This window comes from Octopus bimaculoides, chromosome 4 (assembly GCF_046866305.1).
Source record: "Octopus bimaculoides isolate indiv1 chromosome 4, ASM4686630v1, whole genome shotgun sequence".
Taxonomy (NCBI): Eukaryota; Metazoa; Mollusca; class Cephalopoda; order Octopoda; family Octopodidae; genus Octopus; species Octopus bimaculoides.
In genome coordinates this window covers 142367707-142388719 of record NC_142931.1, presented here as the reverse complement: position 1 = coordinate 142388719, position 21013 = coordinate 142367707, and the positions used below count along the sequence as shown (strand labels likewise).

General features: G+C 37.9%; 1 protein-coding gene across 4 annotated transcripts; it reads right to left on the bottom strand.

Annotated features, from left to right (window-relative positions):
- Positions 1 to 923: 923 nt before the first annotated feature.
- LOC106877931 (glutathione reductase, mitochondrial) lies at positions 924 to 20946 on the bottom strand. Of its 4 annotated transcripts, none has more exons than XM_014927005.3 (13): positions 20817 to 20946; positions 14601 to 14824; positions 13111 to 13226; positions 12831 to 12900; positions 11593 to 11725; positions 10952 to 11006; positions 9485 to 9584; positions 8834 to 8920; positions 7374 to 7508; positions 5626 to 5737; positions 4160 to 4291; positions 3291 to 3424; positions 924 to 2006 (listed from the first exon to the last, which is right to left on the bottom strand). In XM_014927005.3, the coding sequence occupies exons 1-13, from the start codon at positions 20830 to 20832 to the stop codon at positions 1857 to 1859; spliced, it is 1464 nt and encodes a 487-aa protein (XP_014782491.1). In that variant the 5' UTR covers positions 20833 to 20946; the 3' UTR covers positions 924 to 1856. The 4 variants fall into 4 exon arrangements, with proteins under 4 accessions (XP_014782491.1, XP_089207713.1, XP_014782492.1 ...); XM_089351587.1 differs by lacking the exon at positions 20817 to 20946 and adding an exon at positions 17912 to 18063; XM_014927006.3 differs by lacking the exon at positions 20817 to 20946 and adding an exon at positions 15541 to 16564.
- Positions 20947 to 21013: the final 67 nt, after the last annotated feature.

Sequence of the window (21013 nt, the reverse complement as noted above, 5' to 3'; positions counted from 1 at the left end):
TGTTGTAGCTCTCTTAGCTGGGACAAATTTATTGCAAATGGCTTGCATTACTGACATGAATTCTGTTAGTTACATATCAATGTCTTGCATAGGACTTTTAAGCCAATTTTGCTGCAGTATCTATTTTTCAGTTAACTCCAGTCAGCCTTTTAGAAGTTTAGACTGGATAAGTTTCAGCTGCCATCTGTGTAGAATTCATCATTAATTAATCTTAGACTGTATATCGTCAGTTCTATCATGTTGCAGTTTGAGAAGATTGTTGGTGAAGCAGAGGTCTAATATGTAATTGTTTAGGAGAGTATGGTTTACTCCATGAACACAAGTTTCATGAGATCAAGTAGAGATTCTGCTTGATTAGGTTCTGAGCCATTGCGCCTCCACACATACATATATATATATATACACACACTTATATATACATACACATATAAAGAGCATCCAGCCTAGAAACCAAGTCAAAATCAGACTGGGGCCTAGTACAGCATTCCAGTTGACTAGTTCCAGTGAAACCATCTAACCCATGCCAACATGGAAAATGGACATTAAATGATGATAGTGTCCATACAGTTACGGTGGGATTTGAAAGTTATCTATTAGAGTAACTTGCAACATGTTGAATAAGAAACCAACTAATAAAGTTCATGTACAGTTTGGTGCAATTCAATGTGGCTTCCATTTTTTTTTACCCAACACACATCTAATCAATATGAGTGAAGAAAGACTTTATGGGCACAGAGTGTGTGTGTATAAATCTCACTCAATTTACGCCCTAATATCTTAAGGACACATATGTAATCTATATAGTATTCAATGCTTGAATAAAATCCAGTATGGTGATATGAAATATCCTTATAGGTCTACAGAGCCTTGATTGACCTTGGATTAAACATGTTAAAATGATGAAAAAAAATAACATAGACTGATTTCTCTAGAAAAGAATTTTATTATAAAAATTATAAGTGCACTTGTTTTCCAGCTTGATAACAGAGATTTTGAAAATTTTTAATAATAAATTCTGATAAAAAAAATAATTCATTTATACTAAAATGGAGTAACTGTGAAAAATCAACAATGAAAGATTTGACCATCATAATCAAATCATATTGATTCATGATTTGCTTTTCTAGATTCCAATAATGCCAAATAACTTTCTACAAGAAAATATTTCCAAACCTTCAAGTAGAGATCTCAGAATCAGATGGTGGCATTTGTTAGACCCATTTCACAAGTTTTTCTATCAGCAAGGTATGTTGCACCTGCTTGATGCTCAATAACACCCCACCTGTTACCCCCAAAAAACTGCATATGTATTCAGAAGAGAAAGCCCAATATCTAGAATCTTTACAGGTCCTTTCAGATTAACGATTAATGTGGATTATATTTGGTTTGAGCTTTTGAGATTTTTAAGAAAATACAGCAAATAAAAACAACACACCCAAAGAGATCTGCTAAATTATAAAAAAAAAAAAGAAAAAGGACAAACAGATCTTTTTAGAATTCTTAGACATTCACTTAGTAACATTAAGGTTACTGACCATAACTGGAATTTTTTATGGTAAATTAACTGAAGCAATATTAGATCTAAATAGTATTTGGCGGGGCCCTTAATGCTTTCAGCTTATGACCTCCAGATCAGTCTGGAAGAATCTAGAAAGTGAATTATTTAATGCTGCAATTTGAGAAACTTTAACCAAGCACCTTTACCTTAACTTGAACTAAATGGGTAACATAGTAGAATATATATATATATATATATATATATATATATATTCTGTCTTCTTCTGTGTGTGTAAAAATACAATTTATGGCCACACCAAACAGGTTGATGTGGAACCAATCTGAGTAAAGCTGTGTTTTCATCTGAGAGTGACAAATTCTTCAGATGATGTGGGGTGTATGGCAGTGGTGTTGTCAAAGTGAGACTTGGTAGCACCCATCTTTACAGCAACAGCGAATCCTTGCAGCATCTCATCCGAGGCCATTCCAGCCATATGCAGACCAATCACCTGTGTCAGGAGATATATTAAAGCATTACAAGATACAGGGACCAAAGTTCAACAGCTACACACAATATATATATATAAGCATAATAATGTACTGAAGTGTTGAGCACTGGCATGGTGTGGGCTATCTGGTGTCTAATACTGTGGAATTGTTGAAGTAGATCCAACAGAAATACACCCCAACTGCAGATGACACCAGGTAGCCAAAACTGTGCCAGTGCATTACTCAACACTTTAACACACTAATCAATATATAGCAATTAATCCAATAGGAAGGGCATCCAGTTGTAGAAACTCTGCCAAATTAGATTGGAGCTTTTTTTTATATCATCATCATCGTTGTTTAACGTCCGCTTTCCATGCTAGCATGGGTTGGACGATTTGACTGAGGACTGGTGAACCAGATGGCTACACATGTAAGTTGGTCATTTTGGTGTGTGTTTTTGATGTCCAGTGATGTGTTAGTATATTGGGGTACCAAAGCCTTGTGAGTGGATTTGGTAGATGGAAACTGGAAAGCGCCTCTCTCATATATATATATATATAGAAGACCCATCAAGCCAAGCAAAATCAGTCATGGCAAATGCCAGTGTTGTTCAAGTGTCACATAAATGGCACCCATGCAAGTGGCACGTAAAAGCACCCATTACACTCTTGGATTGGTCCAGCATGTCAGCCTGTCCAACCCATGCCAGCATGGACAACAGATGTTAAACAACAATGTTGATGTGTGTGTATTGAAGTAGAAGCATGTTCACAGCTGTCCTCTTGTCTCCCGATATAGAAAACAGAATGTTCCTTAATGACATGTTAATTCTGAAGACTGATTGTCGATTCTATGAGATTATCTCCCCTTCTCAGTTGGAGACAGCTGCAAATGTTGCTAGGTGTTCGCTTAGATTCTCTTAAACTAAAGATAGTTTCAATAAATCAAGAATTCATCTTGTATGGTATTTAGTAGACCTTTCTCCATCTTTGTTCTTCACATTCATGCCACTGGCCACTTTGAGTTATTCTTCTTGACTTTTATATAAAAGGCACAGATACAGTTGCATGGTTGAGAAGTTGGCTTCCCAAGCATGCAGATTCGGGTTCAATCTCACTGTGTAGCACCTTAAACAAGTGTCTTCTATAGCCTTGGGTCAACCAAAGCCCTGTCAGTGAATTCAGTAAGCAGAGACTGAAAGAAGCCTGTTGTGTAGGTATGTTGGTGAAAGTGGTGATGCAAGGAAAAAAACAAAATTAAGTTGAAACAAAGAAAATACCAACAACAGAAAGTGTATTTACCTTCTCTTCAGGTAAAAGACAAATCAACTTCATCATACATTTCTCTTTGTGTGTGGTGACAGCATAATACATTGGGGTGAAATTGGTCTGGTAGGTCTTGATTTTGGATTTACCATGGAGTTTCTCTGCCTCAGCTGGATTGAAGATGAAGAAGAGAACATTAGTGATGATGACAGCCACGTCCACGAGGGGTTACTGAAAAGTTCCTGACTTCAAGGGTATTGTGTAAGGCCTTCTTGGCAGCCCAACCTTCTGAGTTCTTTTACAGGGCTTAGAAAAACTGAAGTGTGCGAATCTGAGAGGGGAATATGTTTAATAAAAGCATAATTAACTCATCCTCTTGTATTTTTTTTATTTACCCAAAACCAGGAACTTTTCAGCACCCCCCCCTCATATAAGAACATGAGAGAAATGATGGCAAAAAAAACGTATAAGAGACAGTGAGGTATGTATGTGCCAAGGTAAACCAATAAAGGTTAACAGTGGCATTGTGTTAATGTAAAGCTTCCAAACCACTGGTTTAGAGTTCAGTTTCCCTGTGTGGCACTCTGGGCAAGTGTCTTCTAATATAGCACCAGGCTGGCCAAAGCCTTGTGAATATATTGTGTTATTCTTTTGTCTTCATATAATAGTTATAAACAAGTGCCACCATTATGAAAGCGGTGTCCTTTGTTTCCAATCTTCTGTGAAACATATCTTGTCTTAAGGGAATATTACTTTAATTGGAAATAGAGAGTTGGTGCAGGAGAGGTATCCAACCACAGAAAATCTGCCCCAATGAATTCCATGGAAAAAGTGGAAAAAATATGATGAAAAAGAATTGACATATGTTAAAGTAAACAAATAAAAAAAAAAAAAAGTACACTGACCTTGTGTCAATCCAACAGATCCAACTGGAGGATGGCTGAAAACAACTGATGGAATATCAGTGTAGTCCATCTTGGATTCTGCTTCATCATTAAAAAGCCGGTGAGCTAATCGACGTCCAGCAGCTATAGCCACTGCAATCAACACACAATATAGAAATAATCAGCTTACAACATATACAAAATATGGTGACAGTAGTAATGATAATAATAACAGATATAGTGGTGATGAAGTCTTGTATACTGGCATCCTCTCAGTTATGATGACAAGGGGTTCCAAGCTGATCCAATCAACAGAACAACCTGCTCATAAGATTAACGTGCAAATGGTTGAGCACTCCATGGACGCATGTACCCTCAACACAGTTCTCAGGGAGATTCAGTGTGACACAGAATGTGACAAGGCTGGGTCTTAGAATATACAGAGTCTAAGACAGGAGTCAAACTAGAAACCTTATATCGAAACTAAAGGTAGTTTTATATCCTTGATTTTTGGATATGTGATTTAACAAAGCAGAGGTAAAACAATGTCTTCACACAACATATTACTGCTACATGAGAATCCAAATGCCTTCGCTCATCTCAACGATACACATTACTCTTTTATAAGAATTCAGTGAGTCCAACTTTTAATCCCAAGGGGTGTTACTGCCTATCACCACAACAGATAGTAACATCCTTATCCACTAAATTACACCTTCATTTAGAAAAACAATTGTGTGGATGCATATATACATGAATAAGAAGATACTCCGAACTTTCATGTTTTTATGTTTCGTTCATTAGAAGTTACATTTTTTGCCTGTTGAAAACATACATCTTGTCTTTCTCATTAGTATGTCTCTGCCACATGTGTAGCCATGTGGCTTGCTCATTCATGGTGCACCCTCCAATTCCTGCCTCCACCATCTATATCAGAAACCTTTCTTCTTTTCCCACCCCCTCCTGTTGATATCTACATCCTATCAATGACAGTATTACAATATAAAAGGCATAGCTAGCATACTTGCATCAGATACGTGACACAAACATGTTTACCAGTGAATTAATTAACTGGTGTTATTTATCTTTGTATAAACAAAGGCTGTATACCACATCCTTTTCTGGTGGGCACAGCAAGTGTGAAGCAAATGAATGGTGGAAAATTGAATGCAGGGTCAAATTTATAAAGTAAACCTGTTGGCAAATGGCCTTGAAAACCTTTTCAAATAGTAGAGAAACACCAACAAATGGGGGATGCACTGTTACTGCACATGCTCCTGTACTACTACCACTATAAATATTGATTGAGGATGAAGACCAGGTATGTTGTCTCTGAGGAGCAGTCAATAAATTGTGAAATTATACATCAGGAAACTCCCCCACTTCGTTTTTCTATAACAGCACACAAGGGATGCATTTACATTCTTCTTACTTCGCCTACAGCTAGGCTTTATAATATTTAAAAATAATAATAATTGCTAATTTACCTGGTGTTAACTGGAATTTTCCACAGACATCTCCTAAGGCATAGATATGACTGACACTGGTATTTTGGTACTCATCGACGATAATGTGGCCTTTGGTATCACATTTCACTGCCTAAAAGCAAAAAAAACATCATCTGAACAAACTGCTAAGGAGTTCAATAATAAATGATATTGGAAATTATAAGCAGCAATCTTAGAAAAAGAAAAGACTAATAAATACCAAAGTTTAAGTACCAAAAGTGGAACCTGCTATTTGAAAACTTTACATTGGTTAATGTTGTCCTGTCTGGACATCCCGTCAAAGGCCATCTGTAACCAGATGGTCTTTGATCTGGGCTAAACAATGTAGCAATATCGATTTTCTTTCATATCTCTTCATTATATTTTTATTTACACTCTAAACTACAGAAATGTTTGGATTGGTCCTCAAAACCAGTCCAGTTCAATTTTTGTTGAAGTTAGAGAAGTGAATGAAGGGAGATAAATCGTTCGCAGTTTGACCAGCGATGTTGCCTGGTTACTGAGAAGAACGATTTAACGCTGTTGACTCAACCTGGTGTTCGACCCACCTAGAGGCATAACAAGAAGAGAGAGTGTGAACATTAGGGGACAATCTTCTTCCTTTTTCTGCACAGATGCAAAAGGGTACAAAATTTCCTCTGGCCAATCAAGCCTGTCAATAAAGAGGTGGATGTATTTCAAAACATGTGCAGAAGAGTCAACTTATGTATTGAAAATGAAGGATGACACTTTCAACACCTCTTATAAAGTTCTTTTTTAAAGTCTTGTAAAGTCTAATATATTCTTTTGTAGTCTTATACCATCGTTGCAATAAAATACTTACTGCGGAGAGACTTTTTGAACAGCCTGTATATGGAACCAGCATGGGTGCTTTTACATAGCATTGGCATAGCACTTTTTATGTGACACCAGCAATGGTGTTTCAGACAGTGTAACCATACAGACATAAATCTATAGTGTTCACAGAGTAGCAGAACAATGTACCTGGTGTTTAAGGCAGTAAGTGCGCGTTATATGTGAGGATTCTACAAACAGATACTCTTTTACTCTTTTACTTGTTTCAGTCATTTGACTGCGGCCATGCTGGAGCACCGCCTTTAGTCAAGCAAATCGACCCCGGGACTTATTCTTTGTAAGCCTAGTATTTATTCTATCGGTCTCTTTTGCCGAACTGCTAGGTTACGGGGACATAAACACACCAGCATCGGTTGTCAAGCAATGCTAGGGGGACAAACACAGACACACAAAGACACACATATATATATATATATATATATATATATATATATACGACGGGCTTCTTTCAGTTTCCGTCTACCAAATCCACTCACAAGGCCTTGGTCGGCCCGAGGCTATAGTAGAAGACACTTGCCCAAGATGCGACGCAGTGGGACTGAACCCGGAACCATGTGGTTTGTAAGCAAGCTACTTACCACACAGCCACTCCTGCGTCTATGTGAATTGATGTATAGATTATTTGTAGAATTAGAGAGATTAATGAGACAGAGAAAATCTGATTAATGATTCTTTTGATGCCTGCTTCACCAATGGATTTTGTCCAGATAGAAAGAAAGGATCAAATGAATCAAGGGTGAGGGTAAATTTAATTCACAGTAAGCACCTCCCCCACCACACACACACACACTGCAAACAATAACATTAAAAACAAGAACATTGAAGAATATATTCTATGAACAACATTTAAAAATGTAAAAAAACAAACATACAGTATTTTCAAGTCCAAGGTTTGAAATATTGGGGACACGGCCAATGGCCCACAAAAGACAGTCAACATCTGAAATGGTCCCTTGGTTAGAGTTCACAGTTAGCTGACCGTTACTTTGCTTTTTCACTTCTTGCACCTGTAAAATTATAATTTCAAAAGTCATGCACACCATTTGCTACACACCTACATTAAAAACTTTTTGTAACACTAAGAAAACTTCTACATGGCAAAACCGCTTCCTAAAAACAATTCATAAAATTTATCTTCTCACTTTAAAAAAAATTCTAGATACACTACAGTTCTATATTTAAGAGATGAAGAACTATGTACATTATTTACATTTGATGGATATTTGTCCTCAACTTGCTTGTTGATAACACAACACTTCAGCTTAGGAATGAGAATCCAGGTTTGAAATTTCTCCAAGACACCTGATGAAGGTTGGAGAGTACAGCAGCTGAAATGTTGTGTTAACAACAAACAAGATGAGGACAAATATCCGTCAAATGTAAATAATGTGAAGTAACACTAGATATATGCAGGACCATAACACTTTGCATGCACACACCATGTGTGCCTGCTCAGGTTAGGCAGAAGGCATTGATAAAAGGTTTTGTCACAATAAAACAATATTCTCTTTTATCCTTTACTTGTTTCAGTCATGTGACTGCGGCCATGCTGGGGCACCGCCTTCTAGTCGAACAAATCGACCCCAGGACTTATTCTTTGTAAGCCTAGTACTTATTCTATCGGTCTCTTTTGCTGAACTGCTAAGTTACAGGGATGTAAACACACCAGCATCGGTTGTCAAGTGATGTTGGGGGACCAGTAATATCTCTTAGTAATATTAATTTATACCGGAAACAATATAATGAATATAATAAAAGTTGACAATTAATTTTTATCTTATATTTATTTTGTAAACAAATAATACAATATTACATAAGCATTTTATAATGTTTCTTTGTTTTCTGGAAACTCGCCACGTACTGGCAGCTGATGGCTCGCAGACCAGCACTAATCCTAGGACCACCACTTTGAGTGGCACTGCTCTAAAACGACAGCAAATCACCAACAGTCTCAGTCATTTGTTATTGCTTCTATGAGACTCTAAACTTTTAAAGACCAAGAGAATAAAAAAAAATCCTTTGATAGAAAAACACATCAGGTTTGGTGACAAGATTAGTATTTGGCCATAAAATACTGCCTCAAACAATTCTTTGTCCGATCAACGCCAGTGTGGAAAAATGGACATAAAACAAGTCTGGGTAAAATTACGTGTCCTGCCAGCACTGAAGGTATTTTTATTCCATGCTGTAGTTTGATGTGTGATAGTTAACCCTTTAGTATCTGGCCAGAATATTCTGCCTGTTTTATGTTCAAACTGGCCAGATCCAACTTTTCACACACACCCTACAATGTCATTCTAAAAGTAAACAATCACATCATAAAAATACTCACTTGTGTGTGTCTCTGAAGGTTGATTTTAGAATGTTCCAGGTTCTCTGTAACTGCTGAGCTAATAGATTCATCAAATTGGCGTAGAACCTGAAATTGTGACATGGGAAATTTATTAACTTCCCGTTACTAATATATTTTAATAAAACAGTAATTAATCACAATGTGTAGTGGTGGGTAGGTAGATTTATACGTTTATAGCTTTTCTGAAAAGCCTAAATAACATGAATTATAAGAAAATAAGTCTATGGTTTATACGGTTATCTTGTAATTCAATATTTCAGGGTCAGGACTTTTCTTCAGGAAATCTTCAGATTTAGTGATGTGATCTAGCTTTTTTGCTCCAAAGTAAGTGCATGTGTGTGTGTGTGTGTGTGTGTGTGTGTGTGTGTGTGTGTGTGTGTTCAGAAGGTTGCTTTGCATGCACAGGATAGCATTGCTATAATAGTCAACCAGCTACTCTAAGCTCAGTTGTTGCTAATATGTGGTTTGAGCTTGTTAATGAAGATGGCTTCTCTTATTCTCAGGTTCCCAATGTTTCAATTTGTGGTATCAATAGAGACCTGAGTGTCTTGAGATAAGTATTTCCACATCACAATGAACGTTGTACAGAATCAGTGAATAAACAAAAGCTGTCACATCATGGAATCTCACCTTGTCGTATCGAATAAGCAGAGAGGTATCTGCACCGAGAGATTTGAATATTCCAGCAAGTTCTACACCAATGTAACCAGAACCAACAACAACACATTTTCTGAAATTAATAGAAAACTTTTTAAGTTATGATGATGATGATGATGGTGATAGGAAGAAGAGGGTGTTGGTAGTGATGACGGTGATCGTAATTTCTAAGAGACACACACAGCTACACATCTGGGACTGGAGTGGGAAATCAAGGATTTAAGTTGACCCCCATGACTGGACAAAAAACAAATTACCTTTAGTAGGATTTGAACTAACGAAGTAAAAGTAATTTGATGTCTTTTATTGTATTTGATGATGATGATGATGATACTCAGCTACTATATTAAGCAACAATGAGTTGATGCAGGAATCCCTATATAATTACATGATTTGCTAGAAATACCAGCCAAATCTTTCTCAAATCACAACTTACTGTCCAAAGGGGGTAACCCCTATAGATGAGATTGATAGTGTAGCTATATAAATGCTGAATATATATATACTGTAAAGAAGGGGTTAAAAGTATATGTTTTATCATCTTTCCCTTGTTTTAGTCATTAGGCTGCAGTTATGCTGGGGCACTGCCTGAAGGGGTTAGTTTAACAAATCGAACCCAGTACTTTATTTTTCTTAAAGCCTGGTACTTATTTTATAGGTCTCCCATATCAAACTGCTAATGGGGATGTAAACAAACCAGCACTGGTTATTAAATGGTAGTGAGGCACAAACACAAGCACACACACAAAGGACTTCATTCAATTACTGTCAACCAAATCTACTCACAAGGCTTTAGTAGGCCTGAGGGACAGAGTAGAAGACATTTGCCCAAAGTGCCATACAGAGGGACTGAACCCAGGACCATGTAGTTGCTAAACAAACTTCTTACCACATGTAGATAATCACAATAATGGTTTCAAATTTTGGCAAAAGAACAACAATTTCAAGGAAATGGGTGCCAGTTGATTACACTGACCCCAGTTCTCAGCTGGTACTCGTTTTATTGACCCCCAAGAGGATGAAAGGCTAAGTCAATCTCAGCAGAATTTGAACTCAGAATGTAAAGACAGATGAAATGTCACCAATTTTGCGCAGCATGTTAATGATTCCGCCAGCTCACTGTCTTATGAATATTTATAATATTGGTTTCAAATTTTGGCACAAGGCCAGCAATTTTGTGGGAGGGGGTAAATTGATGATTTTGATTCCAGTGTTCAACCGGTACTTATTTTATCAACCCCAAGGGGATGAAAGACAAAGCTGAACTTGGTGAAATTTGAACTCGGAACATAAAAGATGGATGAACTGCCACTAAGCATTTTGCCCAGGTAATTTTGCTAACGATTCTGCCAGCCGATGGCTTTGTTGATAATTATAAGATTAATAACAATAACATATCTCAGATATTTACAGATTTAACAGAATGTAGCTATTACTTACTTTGGTAAATCTGGTAATTCAAAAAAACCATCACTGCTTATACCATACTGGGCACCTGTAAAATATATATACAGCTTATCTTATAGTTTAGAAGAGAGAGAGAGAAAGAGAGAGTGTGTGTGTGTGTGTGTGAATATAAGGTATGGGCTATGGTTGACATGTATGATGTAGTTCCCAATTTGTGAAGAACATGAAGTAGACACCTAATATATAATTCCCTATATTGTATCAATGGCCAAGATATTTAACTGTCATCAGCTCAGTCTACACAGCCATAGGCAGGTACAATAGTGTGGTATAATTCACTGTACTTTATTTAGGCAAGATACTTAACTATTAAAAATAGAAAGACACACAAGATAATGTGATCTTAGATATACTATGGGATGGTCATGGACAGAATATCTTAGCTCACAGGACTGTTTGATTACGACTACCAACAACAAACCACAGATGCATGTATGGAAGAAAGACTGGTTCCATTTTAGGTAAAAGTTTTTTTTTTATACTAATTAAGGAAGAAGTAATGGTACCTATAAGTTTTAAGGATTTGAGGATCCAAAGATAACCAGGGACCAGCAAGTGGTTTTTCATTGATACTCAAGGTTGTAGAACATAATTAAATATCCCCACCTACCTACCAGGTATGTCTGGTATAAGTGGTTTCCCTCCAGTTGCGATCAGAATGTGTTTTGCTGAATAATTCTCACCATTCACATCTATCGTTTGATTAGATAAGAATTTGGCATGGCCCACAATTCGCTCAACTTTTGACTAGATGAAGATAATACAAAACAGATTAATTAACATAAATTTGGTTTATCAGTTTCAAGCCTAATAACTCATATATAATTGTAAGCTTACAATAGTGACTTAGCAAAAAAAATTGTCGTGTCATCATACAGTCATCATCATCATCATCATTTAGCACCTGTTTTCCAAGCTGGCATGGGTTAGACAGTCTGACTGGGTTTGGTAGGCTGAAGAGCTGGAACAGGTTCCAGTCTGATTTGGCTTGGTTTCTACAGCTGGGTGCCCTTAGTGAAGTGGCTGCCTTTTACGGGTCACTGGCACAGGTGTCTTTTCCGTGTACCCAGCACCGGTCATGACTATGGTTTCACTTGACTTGACATGTCTTCTCAAACACAGTAAAATCACCAAAGATGTCAATCACTTGTCATCGCCTCCACGAAACCCAACATCTGAAGATCATGCTTCACCACCTCAGTTCATGCCTTCCTGGGTCTACCGCTTCTACAGCTTCCCTTCATGGTCATAATATAATATAACATTCACTGTATGAACAACAGATGGGATGAATGCATCCAAAACATAATCAATAAGAATCCAAACCAAAAACTGAAAAATATAAATTCCACTGATAGATGGTACATGTAAAAAAAGTTGCCAGACACAAGAATACACAAACAGATCACAGATTCAAAATTTACAAAATCTCACAGCGCAAGGCAGGGTTTTACTTAAGAAACACTTTTGTGATTTCATCAAGAAGGTTGAGCCTTTTAGTCAGCAACCAGCCTAACAACTGGGGAAAGATAGCTGAAGACCATAAGTAATAGAAGCATGTAGTGTATGGTAAGGTGCCATTAGAGTACAGCAGAAGAGCATAAAGTACAGTATTATGTAGAATAGTAAAATATAGTAAGTTAATATGTAATATGGAGGGTTTGCATTTTATCTATGGGTATCTGATTTATTTTCACATTTACTTTATTACACTGCCTGCCATCACTCCCTCTCCTCCAGATAACTCTTTTAGGGACATCCATCGTTCTTTTTTTAACACCATCTTGACTAAACAATGGTTAATGTCAAAATAGCTTTAAAAGTTAAATAGCTATTATTGTCAAATACTCACTTTTTCTAGGTTATTAGCATAAATTCCATTTAGTCTCTTGATGTAGGCGTCACGGGATTTCTTCAAGTGTCTGTTATAAAATAGAAGAGAACAGTGAGACTGATGGGAGGGTTATGTAGTCTCAGAAATGAGGTGATTTTCATCACTATTATTTTTATAAATCATAACAGATTAAGCCATGGAAACAAAGGCAACTTTCTGCCCTGATCTGTCACACAAGAGAGGCTGATGGGAAGGTTATGAAGTGTAGGAACAAAGACAATAAGTTTTAATGACTCACTTGAAATCAAATTCCTTCTTCTCCACTGAGAAACCATAATCCTGATGATCTCTTATATATTCAGCATGGACAGCAGCATTGTACATCACCTTCTTTGGGACACAGCCAACATTGACCTGCAGTGGTAGAGGTAAAAGACCAGTCAAATAACCAAAATTCTCCTAGTGTGCTATTACCAGTCTGCTTCTTTGGGAAAAAAGGGTCTGAGACCAGCCTGTGTGCCATACTGCTTGATCCGAGAAAATGTTACAGCACATACAATGTAAGAACAGCCTCAATACTAACGACAATAGTTATAATAATAACCTTAATACTAACAAAATAACCACAACACCACAATATCCACGACAACCAGAATAGTATCTAATTAGCTGAAATGTACTAATGTGATAACTATTAATATCAACATTATCGTGACTTTTTTAATGATGTCACACACACACAGCTAAACACACATATATAAACAAATGTACACACACACATATATAAGTGGTCTGATCAATAAGTATCCAGACTGTTGCTATAGTAATGAAGCTAAAGCACAGAGAGTGAAGCCGCTTGGTACAGATTGACATTAGACTCTGCTACACATACGCACTAAGTTTTAACGTTCTAGCTCATTTCTGCTATTTACAGCAGTGCTTGGAAGGAAGGTGTGTAGAGTGTGATCGCCGCATTGATCATGACACCAAAAGTTGAGCAGAGAATCTACATCAAATTTTGCCAAAGGCTTGGCAATATCTGATCTGCTGAACTTCAGATTGAGCCTGGTGCAGCCTCTGGCTCACCAGTCCTCAGTCAAACCATCCAACCCATGCCAGCATGGAAAGCGGACGTTAAACGATGATAATGACGATTATGATTATCTCACAGTTTATTATTAATCTCATAGCTTTTCAATAAAGTATTCCAGATGATTAATAACCTCCACATACTTATAATGTAAATGGCTGAGTAATCCTTAGATAGACACTCTGAAATTAAGGCCGGAATGTTTCAAATACAGGCAGTTAGACCAAATGCTTCACTGCTGATTTATTTATAAAAAGAAAATTGATTAATCCAACAAAAATTAAGATGGGGAAAAAAGAATTCTATGGCATGTTTATACAATATTGTAACCAACAAATTAACGTGCAAGTGGCTGAGCACTCCACAGACACGTGTACCCTTAACGTAATTCTCGGGGATATTCAGCGTGACACAGTGTGACAAGGCTGACCCTTTGAATTACAGGCACAACAGAAACAGGAAATAAGAGTGAGAGAAGGTTGTGGTGAAAGAGTACAGCAGGGTTCGCCACCATCCCCTGCCGGAGCCTCGTGGAGTTTTAGGTGTTTTCGCTCAGTAAACACTCACAACGCCCGGTCTGGGAATCGAAACCGCGATCCTATGACCGCGAGTTCGCTGCCCTAACCACCGGGCCATCGCGCCTCCACTGTGACCAAGTATTAAACAGTAGATAACTTGAAGAAACTTTTGTAACTTACGCAAGTACCACCCAATGCAGCTTCCTCAATGATGGCCACTTTCGCACCAAATTCAGCAGCCCGACGGGCACTACCCAGCCCACCTGAGCCGCCACCAATCACTAGGTAGTCATAGGTGACGTGTGGAGACAATGCACTCAAAAGACGTGACATGACAGCAGCTTTGAGGTGTTTTCGGCCGCGACTGAGCAATGAATTGGAAAGCGTACGCCCAGAGACAACACCTGGAGGGAGAGAAGAGAGAGAGAGAGAGATAAAGATACATTAAGAGAAGAAAGGTAGGAGGAGAGAGGGGTTGTGAGAGACAGTGGGAGGTAGAAAGGAGAATAAGGTGAAGGGGAGGGGAAGCTAGCCACACAAATATAAACATCCACACAAGCATAAAGACACACAAACACACACATACATACATACACAATCACAAACACGCGTGCACATCAGCATGGACAAATTCCAGAAACTAAAAACAGTAAAAGTATATATATCGTTGCTATTATGTTAAACTAATGCGTTTTTTTTTTGTTTTTTTTTTGCAATATTTATGTGTTTGCTTGCAATAGCCGGTTCTTTTGGTCAAACTATCGTATCTCCAGCTGCTTCAGATGCCAAGATATGAAGATTGTCAAAGTGTACTACGACGGTTTAGCATTTTTCAAAAGTGTAGTAAGTCCCACATACCACAGTTTTGCAAAAAGATATTTCTGACTGAAAATATCATACATGCATGGAGTTACGATTTTATACACCCACCAAAGTAATATTGATAAGCTGAAACTGTTTCTAATGTAAAAAGAAATGGAATGATGAAACTATGTTTCCGTTTTCTGAAAAAGCAACGTTTTGGACTTACAACAGTTTTGCATAATAGCAACGAGATATATAATGTATGTATATTACAAAATAAGGCTGCACACAAGCTACATATATATATAATACATACACAGAGTCCCTAACACCGTGAGGTTTCACTTGGGGTTTGTTTTGTACTCCAGCCCCAGACTGAGCAATGCCTTGTCAGTGAATTTAATGGATGGAAGGCGCAGAAGCCCGTTGTGTGCGTGTGTGTCGGTAAAGTTTTTGTGATCGTCTTTGTTTGACCACCAGTGTTGTTTTCTTTGTTTCCGTAACTTAGCAGTTTGGCAAAAAGGAAAAGAAAAGGACTGGTGGGATAAATGCCAGACTTCAAATAAGTACCAGGATCAACTCGCTCGAAAACTTTTTTTAAGGCGTTTTAGCCCGGCTGCCAGCTAATAACTCGAACAAATACAAAAATAAAAAAGAATGTGTGAGTTTATATATCGGAGAGATAAACGATGAGAAGGAAGAGGGTGGAGGAAGCAAAACTAGTTTTCATTTAAACAATCCATTAGAGGAAGGAGGGGGAGGGAACAGAGAGTAGGCAGGGAGTGAAGAGAAAGGTAAATCTTGTGAGAGGAGGAGGAGGGGAAACAGTAGGTGGCAGATGATGGCGGTGAGGGAGATGTTCCTTACTATATTTAGACTGGAAATAGGTTAACTTGAAAATGAATCTCACCTACAACCTGTTTTAATTTCACACAGAACTGTTTATTTTATATATATATATACTAGCAGAGGCACCCGGCGTTGCTCGGGAATGAAATTGTTGCTTATATACTTGAAGAAAAAAAAGGCAAAATATGCTGTATAGAAATTTGAGGACATTCTGTAGATGGACTCTCAGATGAATGATAGCTGGGCGCCTCTCATGAATGGGGAAAATTGAAGATGTGCCAAAAAGCCTCATTGGTACTTGGAAACTTTTACGAAAATTAAAATGGGGATCGTTGCCAGTGTCCCTGGACTGGCTCTTGTGCGGGTGGCACATAAAATACACCATTTCGAGCGTGGCCGTTGCCAGTACCGCCTGACTGGCCTTCGTGCGGGTGACACGTAAAAGCACCCACTACACTTTCTGAGTGGTTGGCGTTAGGAAGGGCATCCAGCTGTAGAAACTCTGCCAAATTAGATTGGAGCCTGGTGTTGCCATCCGGTTTCACCAGTCCTCAGTCAAATCGTCCAACCCATGCTAGCATGGAAAGTGGACGTTAAACGATGATGATGATGATTAAATGAAAAAAATGATTTACGTGAATATCCTCAGAAGAGTAATTGAAATAAATGGTGATTGTGGATCCCCCCCACGCACGCGCATACACACGTGTGTCTTTGTAAATATGTTTGTATACATTTATGTATGTGTGTGTTTGTAAGAGACAGAGTGTGAGTGAGAGAGAGAGGTTTGTTGTCATGTATACGTACATGCATAAATATACATACATCTTTGGATGTATGCATATGACAACACAGCCCTTGACTCACTCACACTCTGTCTCTTACAAACACGCACGCACGCGCGCGCATACACGCGTGTGTCTTTGTAAATATGTTTGTATACATTTATGTATGTGTGTGTTTGTAAGAGACAGAGTGTGAGTGAGTCAAGGTGTGTGTGAGACAGAGTGAGCGAGCGGTGTGTATGTAGTATTTACTCTCTCTCTCTCTCTCTCTCATACACACGAACGCACAAAATAGAAAGTGAAGCTTTTCGCGGCTGTTACGTCAATACCGGAAGTTGACATTGAGGAACCTTTTTAAAGAAGTGAATCTTAAATATAAAGCAATATTATTTATTTTTAATTAAAAAAATCAAATGAAGAGCCTAAGATTTATCCGAGGTCAAATTATTCATGCATTACAAGTATGGAAGCATTTGGTGAAGTCGATTTCACGTGAAAAGCGATTACACACACATCTCTGTTTTATATATAGTATAGATATATATATATATAGGCGTAGGAGTGGCTGTGTGGTAAGTAGCTCACTTACGAACCACATGGTTCCGAGTTCAGTCCCACTGCATGGCACCTTGGGCAAGTGTCTTCTTCTATAGCCTCAGGCCGACCAAAGCCTTGTGTTATCATTAAGTTAGTGTTAGGAACATAAATTGTGACTAAAGTTTGGTGGAAGATTTTAATTCAAAACTTATCTAAACAAGATATTTGTACTCAGAGCCAGAGCCAGGTTGGTATCGAAAGGGTTAACCCCAGGTCAACTTTAACCAGCTATAAATATCCTATCTTTTTGTATATCTAAAACATTGTCTGAAGTCTCCTTTTTTTCTTTAGATTACATGGTGAAATTTTAAGGAGATTTGGTTGCTATTACAAGCAACCATGTAGCTCGTATATGATCAACACATATATGGGCTACACATATATTAGCTCATGTGTGTGTGTGTGTGTGTGTGTATGTGTAATCATGCATATAATGTGTATATTTATTCACATTACCTTCAGTGGCCATTCCGCAGTAAATAAGGCTTCCAGAATTAAATCAAAAATTAATCAAGAAAGGATCAGTGATATAAGGCCCAGCTGCTGTTAATACCAAAAACTTGTACAGAACAAGTTCAGCTGTGAATAAAGTGAACGTTTGTGACCTTATGGCAGTAACGGATTGTATTAAAACACTAGATTCAGGATGTTTAGAAAACAAAGTTTGACACCTTTCAAAGGGAAACAGTTTGTTTAGATATGATTCTGAGGTATGTTTTGAAAAACATATCTTGTTCAGCAGTAGCTTGCTGATTTTTGCAGAAAGGGGCTTTGTCACAGAGCACATCAAAAAGTTTTTTTGTGGCAGAGTGCTAAAAAACTTGCTTCCAAGTTCAGTCCCACTGCATGGCATCTTGACAAGTGTCTTCTGCAATAGCACTCAGGCCAATCAAAACCTTGTGAATGGATTTGGTGGACAGAAACTAAAAGAAGCCAATTGTATATATGTGAGCGTGTGTCGTTGTGTCTGTCCCCCACCACTGCTTGACAACTGGTGTTGGTGTGTTTACATCCCAATAACATAGTGGTCCGGCAAAAGAGACTGAGAGAATAAATACCAGGTTTTAAAAAAAAGAAAAAATAAGTATTGGGACAGAATTATTTGACTAAAAATTCTTCAAGGTGGTGCCCCAGCATGGCCACACTCTAATGACTGAAACAAGATTATATATATATATATATATATATATATATATATATATATATATATATATCATCATCATCATCATCGTTTAACATCCACCTTCCATGCTAGCAGGGGTGGGATAGTTCCACAAGATCCGGCCAGGCAGAAGCCTGCACCAGACTTCTGTGACTGTTTTGGCAGGATTTTTACAGCTGGATGCTCTTTCTAACACCAACCACTCAGCAGAGTGGACTGAGTGCTTTTAAGTGGCACCTGCACTGACAGGGTCACCAAGTACTTGCAAGGCAAAAACAACTTTCAAGAGGGGAGGGGGCACTGGCAGAGGTGATCTTGTGTCACATGATGACATATACATACATATATGTCCACCCTTTCTACTACCCTCTCAAAAGACTTATAGAATGTCTTGCTATCAGTCCATCTTCACACATAAGAGCTCTGTATCATAATCCAGTAAACTCTTCTCAAATGCTCTGTTGTGATAAGGCATCCAATTGCACTTAGAACACCCAATACAGAGTTTCAGACAACCACAATGGTGAAACATACGTAGGGAACAAATGATACACATTTATCATAATTTTTCACATACACACACACGCATCATTCTAACGTTTGTTTTCCCATGCTTGCATGGATCAGATGGAATTCATTGAGGCAGAGTTTCTACAGCTGGATGCCCTTCCTGTCACCAACCATCACCTGTTCTTAATCAAAATAATATTTTCTCCAAATTAGATAATGTAGTGCTAGATATACCAAGCTTGAAACAAAAAAAAAGTACCAGATAGAATTGTCAGGATTGGTATGCCTATAATCATAGGTCTGCTGGATCAGAGCTGACCTAGTGTTAAACAATAACATCAGAATGTAGAAGAACTGTATAATAAACTCAAAATATTTTTAACTGACAACAAGAGAAATGAGTAAAAATTACATGAAATAATATTTCACGGGAGTGATGGGGAAGGGCAGTGTTCGTTGAAAAATTAATTTCCTACACAGACACAAGGCTGGTGAATAACGAGTACTTATTTTATTCCCCTGACAAATGACAAGCAAAGCCAACCTTGTGAAGTAGTTGAACTTTGAATAAGAAGGGACATAACTAAATTTGATATTATGGGGCGCGGGATGGTGTTAGTATCCGAGTCAGTAATAAGCACGCATTCTTGGGCAAAAGAGAGGCCTCTAAATTACAGAAGCCTTCTTATCAACAGGTGAAAATCCATAATATCAAATTAATATCGTTTACTGTTAAGTCGGTGCCAGTGTCACATGAAAAGCACCTGTGCTGGTGCCACATAAAAAGCACCTGGACCGGTGCCAAGTAAAAAACACCTGTGTCGGTGCAACGGAAAAAGCACCCATGTCGGTTCCATGTAAAAAGCAGCCGGTACACTTTGTAAAGTGGATGGCGTTAGGAAGGGCATCCAACCATAGAAACCAAGCCAAAACAGCTCTAACGAAACCGTTCAATCCATGCCAGCATGGAAAGCGGACGTTAAATGATGGTGATGATGTAACTTCTTAAATGTAGCTGTTGTAGGTGAACTGAAATGTAAAATATGGAATTGTCAGTGACACAAACACTTGAATAAAGTTTAAGTCTTTCTTTAAGTGTGTATGTGTAAATATTTCTGAAGCCTGACCTTGTATTTATTGGTTATCTCAATGTAAAATCCGGTTTTTAAGACATTTAAAAAGGAACCTTTGCATTGTCGTTCAACTTGCAAGAAATAGCAGCTAAATTTCTTTTTAAAGGACATTATCTTGAAAAACGAGGAACACATTGAATATACGCAATGCCCAACAAAAACAAAAAAACAGGCTGGTTATGGCTGGAACCACAACAAAAGCCTTTGGTTATAGGTCTGCCAGGTGAGGGTTAACCGACGACTAACAACGATGACAACTACCCTAAGGAATATATAACTGATAGATACGCAAATATTTTGTTTTATAAAATTTCTTTTTTCACAAAAAGTAACTCAAGAAGCCATTTAACCCTTCACACCGCGCCTCCTGTAACTTCGCTTTAGTGATACTGGCTAAAAAATAAAAAAAAACTTGGTAGATTTGCCGACGATGCCAAAGATATTTATGGCCTAGCAACAAATTCGGAACATATTTATGCTGCTTCAATATTCTTAAGGATGTTTTATTCTAATATTCAACTGATGTAGTAGTAACAAATATACAGAAGTAACTTACGTAGAAGCACCTGCATTGCCGGATAAAGTGCTGCTGTACTCGCTGGCCGGATAAACAACTGTTGTTGCCGTTACTTGCCGGATAAATGGTTGTTGTTATCTCGTGGGCGAATTGAAATTCCGAAGGTAAATATATTGTGAATTACGTCCCTTGACATGGAACTCTTTTAAAACCTGACGACTGTGACGATGCCAATG

What these genes read in the sequence shown, in the direction of transcription:
- LOC106877931 (XM_014927005.3), bottom strand. An exon ending in CTGCATTGGGTGGTACTTGC is followed by an intron (nt 13,227 to 14,600) that starts GTAAGTTACAAA and finishes CTACCACTGCAG; the next exon opens with GTCAATGTTGGCTGTGTCCC. An exon ending in ACCTTGGACTTGAAAATACT is followed by an intron (nt 5,738 to 7,373) that starts GTATGTTTGTTT and finishes TTTTGCTTTTAG; the next exon opens with GCAGTGAAATGTGATACCAA.